General features: G+C 46.3%; 2 protein-coding genes across 2 annotated transcripts in view; one reads left to right on the top strand and one right to left on the bottom strand.

Moving 5' to 3' along the window:
* LOC149103494 (52 kDa repressor of the inhibitor of the protein kinase-like) overlaps window positions 1–1151 on the top strand; it is a 1175-nt gene extending 24 nt beyond the window's left edge. Inside the window, exon 1 of the mRNA XM_089273484.1 lies at window positions 1–1151. This exon is cut by the window's left edge and continues 24 nt beyond it. Coding sequence (XP_089129610.1) covers window positions 332–844 — 513 coding nt within the window. The 5' untranslated portion in view covers window positions 1–331 and the 3' untranslated portion in view covers window positions 845–1151.
* The window catches only part of LOC110040271 (bone morphogenetic protein 1-like), an 18086-nt gene that overhangs the window by 1564 nt on the left and 6522 nt on the right, over window positions 1–10000 (bottom strand). The window contains exons 3-5 of the mRNA XM_089273482.1: window positions 9979–10000; window positions 9166–9407; window positions 5575–5949 (exon numbers count right to left, since the gene is read on the bottom strand). The exon at window positions 9979–10000 is cut by the window's right edge and continues 123 nt beyond it. Of these exons, the coding sequence (XP_089129608.1) occupies window positions 5575–5949; window positions 9166–9407; window positions 9979–10000 (639 nt within the window). The remainder of the gene's footprint in view (window positions 1–5574; window positions 5950–9165; window positions 9408–9978) is intronic.

The following is a 10000-nucleotide window of genomic DNA, read 5'->3' on the forward strand; positions in this document are numbered from 1 at the left end:
TTTCTTTGCGCTTTTGCCATCTATACTAAGAGCACTAGAAGGTATGTCAAATGAGCGGCTGTTTGCAAATCAATCCGGGGAAACTGCCTGAAATAGGAACACTGACAGTAAAAGCAAGGCAAACAGTCTGCTACATGCAGTATCCAATTTTGAATTTATCATCATCCAGATTACGACGATGAAATGCCTTTCGATACTGAAGCCACTCAGTATCAAGCTGCAAAAGCGAGACACCGATGTCTATGAAGCATACAGCCACATCAGAGATTTAAAGGGTGAGCTAGAAGATATCAGAGGAGACATCGAGAAATATTGCTCGGAATGATACAGCATGGCTACCACCACAGCAAGGAAAGCAAACATCGAACCATCTATGCCACGCGTTGTTGATCGGCAACAGCACCGAAGCAATGTCGAAGCAGGAACAAGAGCGCTCACAATTCCTCTGTCGGATCATCTTAATTCTGAGAAAGACACAGAATTTGACCCCAGTAATGATGCTGTGATGTCTCCCCTCCTGTGCCTACTTCCAGCCTTGCTAATGTCTCGAGAAGGAAACCCTGTACAAGCCGCTTTGCAGTACTGTGCAGATGACCTACCATCACCCCAGGTTTTTGATGTGGAACTTTTCCGTTGGCGGCGCAAGTGGCTAAACGCAGATCAAGACCTACCAAGCAGTGCAGTTCAGGCATTGGAAGAATGCAACCATGAATTCTTTCCAAACGTACATAAGTTGTTGCGCATCTTATGTACGTTGCCAATTACCTCTGCAGAATGTGAGCGATCGTTTAGCACATTGCGCCGACTGAAAACTTATCTGAGGGCGACCATGCATGACCAGTGAGCGAGAGTCTGGCCTTGCGCTAATGAACATCCATTATGGTAGGCAAATTGACATTGGTGCAACAATCGACATTTTTGCACGGAAGCATCCACGGCGCCTCCTTCTTTCTGATATCCTAGCTGAGTGAACGGTAAATCACAAGTCTACAGCATTTGATGAAGTATGTAATATGTTAACTATTTTGTTATCTATTTTTAATTCTATTAAGCTCCATCTCTTGGTTTCGTAAGGCTGTTATAGCCAGGAAGCGGGCTGTGGAAGTGGGCCCCCACAGCCTCTCGAAGTGCTTCCCACGGCGTGCGTCTCAAAGAGCTTCTGACAGCCAAAGTCCAACTCCTGGCCTCCTCGCGGAGAAACCGGCACCACTGACAGGAGAAGGGGCGAAGGCGAGTCACTGGCGCCTTAAAACCAGTTGCCCGGGGTAGATCGGGCTCTTTAGCCGCGGTTAAGGCAGCCCATCTAGGGGAGGGAAAACCCTGATTCCAAACCTCCGCTGCCTTGCGGCTATACCTGATCACAGGAAAGGCTTCAGGAGTCAACTTCGAAGATAAATCCGGAGTGGAGACCCTAAGGCGGACGGCGGATGCACAGCACTACCTTCCGGCAGCTCCTGCAGTGAAACTGGCCCCAAATTGTATTGGTTCATCCTTTCCTTTGGACTCAGCCAGTGGAACCGAGAGGGGGACACTGACGTGTGGGCAGCCCAGTGTCTCCATATAAACCCGCCCAGGCCTTCAGCGCAAACTGGAGAGGACACTTCAGCGGTTTTGCAAGATTCCGGTACAACACGGGATGAGACAGTTTACCGGTTCTAAGCTTCCGACCGATTGGCGTAGGTTGGAGTGCCAGGGGTCTCTTCCGACGGTGGGAGAAGCCCTCGTAGCTTCATTGGGCAGCTACCGCCCGCCTCAAGCTGGGCAGCCTCCAGCCAGTAAGGTGCTACCCCGCCATGGCTCGCCTGCTCTACTGGGTGCGTAGGGCTTAGGGGACCTCCCCGACAAGTGAGTCACAACTTCGCACCAGGCAGTCACAAAAGAAAAACAACAACGAAGACTCCAGCTCTTCGAATCGCAAGCTGGAACGTTCGCACCATGTGCCCCGGACTCTCTGCTGACCTTCAGCAGATGGACGACTCCCGCAAGACCGCCATCATCAACAAGGAGCTGACACGACTTAACATCGACGTTGCCTGTCTCCAGGAGACTCGGCTGGCTGATAGCGGTTCTCTTAGAGAATCAGACTACACTTTCTTTTGGCAAGGCTTGTCCCAGTACGAGCCGAGGCAGCATGGTGTAGGTTTTGCTGTGAGGAGCTCGCTGCTCCCCACTACAGAAACGCCGACTGGAGGCAGTGAAAGATTCCTCGCCCTCCGCATGAAGACATCGACTGGTTCTGTCAACTTCCTGTCTGTTTACGCCCCGACCCTCACGTCCAGCCCAGAGGCCAAAGATCAGTTTTAAGAGGCCCTGGAGGTGACAGTCTCCCAAATCCACCGCTCCGAAAGCCTATACCTGCTAGGCGACTTCAACGCACGCGTTGGATCCGACTGGCAAGCATGGCCCACCTGTCTCGGCCACTTCGGTGTTGGCAAGTTGAATGAGAACGGTCAGAGACTGTTGGAACTCTGCTGCCACCATGGCCTCTGCATCACCAACAGCTACTTCAAGTGCAAGGAGCTGCACAAAGTGTCTTGGAGACATCCCCGGTCCCGCCACTGGCACCAGCTAGACCTCGTCATCACCAGGAGAGGGGACCTCAGCAGCGTCCTTCACACGCGAAGCTACCACAGCGCAGACTGTGACTCGGATCACTCCCTTGTTGGCAGCAAGATCAGGCTGAAGCCGCGTAAGATCCATCATGCCAAGTCTAAGGGTCGCCCTCGCATCAACACCTGCGCTACTGCCGAACCAGCCAAGGCTCAGAGCTTCGCCGAGACCCTTCAGAAGAATCTTGCTGACCAGCCTACAACCGAAGACACGGACACCAAACGGTCTCACCTCCGCGACGCTATTTACGACTCGGCCATGTCCGCTTTCGGGAGAAAAGAGCGCAAGAATGCTGACTGGTTCGAGGCGCATTGGGATGAAATGCAGCCAGTCACGGAAGCCAAAAGGATAGCCCTGCTGGCATACAAGCAGAATTCTTGCCATAGCACACGCGACGCCCTCGGAGTAGCTAAGAGCAAAGCCCAGCAGACCGCCCGCTGCTGTGCTAACGTGTACTGGCAGAACCTGTGCGCCAAGATCCAGACAGCCACTGACTGTGGCTACGCCAAAGGGATGTACGAGGGGATCAAGACGGCCACCGGCCCCACGAGCGTCAAAACAGCACCGCTCAAAGCGAAGTTTGGCGAAGTCATCACCGACCAGAGCAAGCAGCTGCAGCGTTGAGTCGAGCACTATCTCGAGCTCTACTCGACCCAGAACATCGTGACAGACGCTGCCCTTGATGCCTTGCCCGGACTTCCAGCCATGGAGGAGCTAGACGAGATGCCCACACTAGAGGAGCTCAGCAAAGCCATTGACAACCTCGCCTGTGGCAAGGCGCCAGGGTTGGACAGCATACCAACAGAAGTCCTAAGGCATGGCAAACTTTCCATCCTCCAGCCGCTTCACGAGCTCCTCTGCCATTGCTGAGAGAAAGGACACATCCCACAAGACATGAGATTGTAATTGTAATAACTATCGCGGCATTTCACTCCTCAGCATTGTAGGCAAAGTCTTTGCACGTGTCGCACTGGGTCGCCTGCAGAGTCTTGCTTCGCGAGTTTATCCAGAGTCCCAGTGTGGCTTCAGAGCCGGCAGATCCACAGTAGATATGATCTTCTCCCTCCGCCAGCTGCAGGAGAAGTGTCGTGAGCAGCAGCAGCCATTGTTCCTTGCTTTTGTGGACCTGACAAAAGCCTTTGACCTGGTCAGTCGTAGTGGGCTCTTCCAAATCCTTCAGAAGATCGGCTGCCCACCAAAACTCCTCGCCCTCATCACCGCCTTCCACAAGGACATGCAGAGCACCGTCTGCTTTGATGAAGCCACCTCGGATGCCTTCCCAGTCAGCAGTGGAGTAAAGCAGGGCTGCGTTTTGGCGCCAACCCTGTTCGGGATTTTCTTCTCGATGTTACTCCACTACGCCTTTGCCGATTGCTCGGAGGGTGTATACATTCGGACAAGGTCAGATGGCAAGCTTTTCAACATTGCCAGGCTCCGCGCCAAAACCAAGACTCTTAAAGTGCTCATACGCGAGCTGTTGTTCGCGGATGATGCTGCCCTGGCATCCCACAGCGAGGCAGGCCTTCAACGCTTGGTTGATAAGCTGTTTCACGCCTGCAAGGAGTTCGGCCTTACCATCAGTCTAAAGAAGACAAACATCCTAGCCCAAGATCCAGAGACACCTCCCGTCATTACCATCAACAACACTGAACTGGAGGTCGTGGACTCTTTCACTTACCTAGGGTCAACAGTGTCAAGCAAGGCGTCGCTAGATGTCGAGATCAGTTTAAGGATCGCCAAGGCAGCCGGCCTTATGGCCAAACTCAACAAGAGAGTGTGGATTAACGACCTGTTGAGCGAGAGGACCAAGCTGCAAGTCTACCGATCTTGTGTCCTTTCCACTCTCCTTTCCGGAAGCGAGTCGTGGCCCACATACGCCAGACAAGAGAAGCGGCTCAACGGGTTCCACCTCCGGTGCCTTCGGCGTCTCCTTCAGATCAAATGGCAGGACAGAGTCTCCAACACCAATGTTCTTCAACGAGCCGACATGCCGAGCATCCCTACACTACTCATCCAAAGACGCCTACGGTGGCTCGGTCATGTTCACCGTATGGAACCCGATCGCTTGCCAAGGCAAGTCCTCTACGGGGAACTGTGGGAGGGCGCCCGACGCGTGGGCCGACCACTCCTCCGCTTTAAGGATGTTTGCAAGCGTGACCTGCGAGTCGCTGAATTCAATCCCAATACCTGGGAGGTCCTCGCGCAAGACCGCGCCGCCTGGCGTCTCGGTGTGAAGGAGGGGGCACTCAGGGCCGAGACGAAGGCCAGGGCCGAGGCAACAATCAAGCGGGCGGCGAGAAAGGAACGACAAGTATCAGTTCGTGAGGCCACCAACTACATCTGTACCAGCTGCAACAAAGACTGCCACTCAAGAATCGGGCTTTTGAGTCACTCAAGAGCCTGTCGACACTGATGCGCTGACCATCGCCTCTCCGAGACAAGGATGCCAACAAGCTCCATCTCTTCAGGAAGTGAGATTTGCAATCCCCTCTTAGAAATACGAGCTACGTTTGGCGCTAAAATAATTGGAAATTTGTGCTCAGAATCAAGGAAACGCCATTTCTGAAGACCCTAATTTCAAAAATTTTCCGGGGGAGCATGCCCCCGGACCCCCTCGTAAAGAGTGCCTCCGGCGCTCGATTGTCAATCGGGCAAGCGATATACATTACAAACCTCTCTGTGCAAAAAGGCTGGCTACGCCCCTGCCTTGTTTAACCTATAGTTTCCTCATTTACAGACATTTAAATATACTTTCGTTAGAGTTACGTCAGTTACGTTTGTCAAGCAAACTGTATTGAAAGAAAGGAACTTGTTCATCTCACTTTTAAATTGAGCTCCTCTACAGTTTTTTCCACAAACACCCAATGCATGCTAAAGAACTTATTTTATAATATAAACCCACGGCTGAATAACTTGGAAGTTGACACTCTTTTCAGTTAAGTGATGGCCCTAGCTTATACAAACCTGCTTTAAATGAGGCCTTGAATCCTTTGTAGACAGTGGTAGCATTGCTATCACTCATGAACTGCACCCAAACTAAGTTCCCTGCACTCTGAATGGTGCTCGGCAAGGTACTGCCACACAGCCGTCCAGTCAGGATTGGGCCTTGATATTCCCCCATTTTAGGGTCGACTTCTCGGATCTCAAGGTAGTCGTATTTGCATTTCTCACTTTCCTCCAGTTCGAAAATATCGAAGTCTATCTGGACCTGCCGTCCTTCAGGGACAATTAAAACCCACTGTTGTTTGTAATTTTCAGGATAATTCTTGATACCAACTTTTGGTGTTCCAAAGTCAATGGTTTCGTCTTCGGTTGCATTTAGGTAGGATATTTTACCTCCTGTGTATGCAATGAAATAAGTTAGTCTAAGGGATTATTTAAACAACAGGTTGTTTTTGAAGTGTATTATCGTTTGTCATACGATTTAGTCACTTTAGATGTAGATCGCGACGTTTCGACTGCTTACTGCTAGTCTTCTTCGCCTGAAGAAGACTAGCAGTAAGCAGTCGAAAGGTCACGATCTACATCTAAAGTGACTACATCGTGTGACAAACGATAATACACTTTATTATTACATCTACCACGATGAATAACAACAACCTTTTCCTCGGCAGGTTGTTTTTGTTTGATGTTCTTAAAACAAATATTTATCCGAGAAGAGAAGCTTCCATGGCAAATATGCCAGTTTTAAGAATATCATTTTTCCGAGGGGCAACTATCAGACCGAGATTGTCTTTATTGTTCACCTCATGATTTTCTTACGCCCGTCAGTTCAAAAGTAACATTGAAATATTTTCAAATTTTTCGAATGAAAGGCGTGAAACCCAAATGTAAAATTTGAAAAAGAAAACAGACAAATTGTGTCTTTTAATGCAACTTTTTTTTGATACAAGCCCGCTAACTTACAGAAAAAGTTTCGCGGACGAGTACTATTCTTCCGGGTATTTTCCTCCGACGGGCACTATGGGACAGAAAGTAGGGAGTTTTAGCAATGACGACGGCGACGCTGAGGACGACGCCTTGTCAAAAAAAGTATTTATATTTTAACTTCGAATGTCGCAACTGCGTAGATCTGTACAGTACGCCTAATGGTCTAAATACCTGCTCAGGCTAAATATGTAGTGACAGTGTTCAATTCCAAAGGAGGACACGAAAAATTAGCCATTGCAGTACACGTACACGTAGAACTTGGTCATTTCACGTTGTTGTTTTGCAAAGGACGGTAAACAAATGTACAAAGATTTAAAACGCACGCGCAGAACGATTGTTTTGCTAAAACGCCCTAGTGTCTCTCCGCCGATGAAGACAATCGCATCACGTGATGAATTTAAAGTGATAAGAATCGGAGAAAATTAAGTAATGAACTCATAATGATCTCATAGACTCAGTTGGTTATTAAACTGTTTCCTTGGTTATACTTACACCAGTAATGACATTTATATAGCGCCAAACGCTAACGTTCCCAGGCAAATATTAAAAGCTGAAATCTCAGTTTGGTTAGAGGGACTGAGATATTGCAAATTAAAACTCAGTTCAAATGATTAATATACTAATGCAATAATAAGAAAGGAAAAAGAATAAAAGAAAAGATAAGATTGAAAATATATTCAATTTAAAAAGGGGGCAAATACATACTAATTTGCCCCCTGAGAAAATGGCAATTGATCGGCAAAATGGGCAGGTGCTAAACTACTATTTTTAGCAATAGAAAAAACGCTCATGGTTTTCCTAAGAAAGTGGCTACGCTGCATGCGTGCGGCCGCAATAATAAACCACAGCGGACACAACTGCGCATGTTCAGGATATTAACTACCGCAAAATTAGCCGCGACCAACCCATCCGATACATTGAAACATGCATAAAAGAAGACTGTCCGGCAGGTTATAATGCGCTGGCCTGCAAACGCAGACCTATTTCCGGCTGTCGCTTGTCTAGTTGATAGAGGGAAATGATTTGGAAGGCCGCTAAACATCAAAGAAGCAAACAAACAGAATACGATTTATGTTGGAAGGTCCTTGACACTGCACACCTTTTGTTTTATGAAAAACTAAATAAACTGCAAAGCCGTGAACGAAGATCCTACTTAATTGAACGTTGGATCTCACAGGAGATCTAATCAGGCAAAATTGAAAAGTAAAACGATGAGAAGTCAAGGACTACTGCAAGGCTGATACAACGTGGTGTATTTAAAACAATATTTCGGCTGGCCAGACAAGCCTTCTTCAGGTTTAGATGTTACTAAATTATAAAAATGAAATTACAATATTATATAGTGGTAGATGTCGTAACGACATCCACCACTATATAAGATTGTAATAAGCCCTTTGCACGGTCCGGTCACATGGTACGGAATTAATTATGCTGGGTCGCAAGTTACACAGTGGGACTTCCAAAACAAAGGAAAGTCGGGCTGGACTGGTACGAGTTTCCTTTGTTTTGGAAGTTCCACTGTGTAACTTGCTCCCCAGCATAATTAATTCCGTACCATGTGACCGGATCGTACAAAGGGCCTATTTGATTTTTATAATTTAGTAACATCTAAACCTGAAGAAGACTGGTCCGACCAGCCGAAATATTGCTTTAAATATACCACGTTGTATCAGCCTTGCAGTAGTCTTTGACTTTTCATCGTTTTACTTTTTGCTGTTTTATGTTTACTGACTACGCATGATTTCAGAAGACAATGAAGAAGAAGAAGAAGAAGAAGAAGAAGAAGACTTTATTCATTGAGGTTTAACACATAATAGTGGACAATCACTAACAAACTTGTTGGCCCCACCTTAGATAAATCTAATAATACAATATTAAATAGATCAGAACTGTAAAAACTAACTCTAACGAACATAAATAAAAAGCATCAGAAGCAATAAAGAAAATAAAACAAATGACTTAAAATGCTAAAATAGATAAAACAATATAACTGATCAAGTGAGGCAATAACCTCTGGTTGTCCAAAAAACGCTTCCTCGTTGCTTGTTTAAAAGCTTTAAGAGATGGTTTTCTTCTTAGGTCAGTAGGTAAGGCGTTCCACAACTGAGATGTGTTAACTGCAAAAGACTTTCCACCTTCCAATTTTCTTTTAAAACGAGGGGAAATAAAATTGAGTAGCTGCTATACCTAGTTGAACTTAAATGTCTATCACTATTAAGAAACAAACTACTAGTTAAAAAGTCTGGGACGCCATCGTTGATTCTTTTGCATAATCGCAATGCTTCTATTGGTTAGTTGTATGAGCACACATAACCACCTTTTGTATTCTGCCAGGTTTTGTGTAAGGTCAACCCCCAAAGTAGCCAACAGAAACTTACAACAAAGAACTTTGCTAGGTTTCCCAACCATTTCCCCCTATTAACTATGCTCTCGCAGGCTAATAATGCGCATGAGAAGACTAGTATTTGCTGACTATTTATTTGCAGATCACGTGGTTGGGCTCAACCAATAAAAAGGCAGCAAAATAGGCGTCGACTGAGAACAGCTTTTTTAAAAGCGCGCAAGTTTTGGTCCTTCATTTTGTATTAGGCACTATCCTAGACACTATTTATTCGATAAACTTACCGGCGTAAGATTGAGCGACAAAGGAGAGGTTAAATCCTTTGCGATGAACTGTGTCATCCGACACAAAACGGACGTACATCCTTGTTGCAGATTCAAAATCTCCCTTTGGATTTCGATATTCCAGATAGTTGTCGCTGAGTCGTTCACATGTTCCAGTGTTAGATGCCAGACTGCTGTACGTAGAAGATCGCACGATCTGGAGACCGTCGCACTCACAACCTTCGCATATTTCTATGTCAAGCCTTGGAACAAAAAATTAGAAAAACAAAACTGCCGTTAGCACACTATATTCCACCAGGCGAAAATCCATTTGAAGAAGAATGCACCGAAGGTCAGAAAGGATCAAGTTTCTAAGGGTAAAAATCGTTACTTATTTAATACATATTTCTGAAAAAAATAATGATCTGATAATAATAATAAAAATGGCTATTAGTGTTGTCATTAACTTAGATTTCAGGAAGTACGAGTACGAGATCGAGGACAAGAACGACTTTTTCAATTCTAGGTTTGCAGTCTTCACATTATCACATCACATACCCATCTCATTCCATGAGCTGCACTCTCTACCTAAAACCAACATGAAGAGCGAGGGCTCTGGAAACGTCACTGGTTTGAAACACAAGTCGGAGATCCATGGTACTCGTTATGCACTATCGTTCCACGATTTTTTAAGACGTTCAGGGCTGAGATTTTTGTGGCTCGATCAGAAACGAAAGTACTTATCATAAAAATAAAGTATTCTAAGGAGATATTCCTTAAACCAAAATAAAAATAATATCAGGCCAAATTAAACGGTACCCCAGGAAAACGTACCTGTTAAAAAAATAATAAATGC

This window comes from Orbicella faveolata, unplaced genomic scaffold (assembly GCF_042242905.1).
Source record: "Orbicella faveolata isolate gen_17 unplaced genomic scaffold, um_ofav_v1 contig_35, whole genome shotgun sequence".
Lineage (NCBI taxonomy): Eukaryota > Metazoa > Cnidaria > Anthozoa > Scleractinia > Merulinidae > Orbicella > Orbicella faveolata.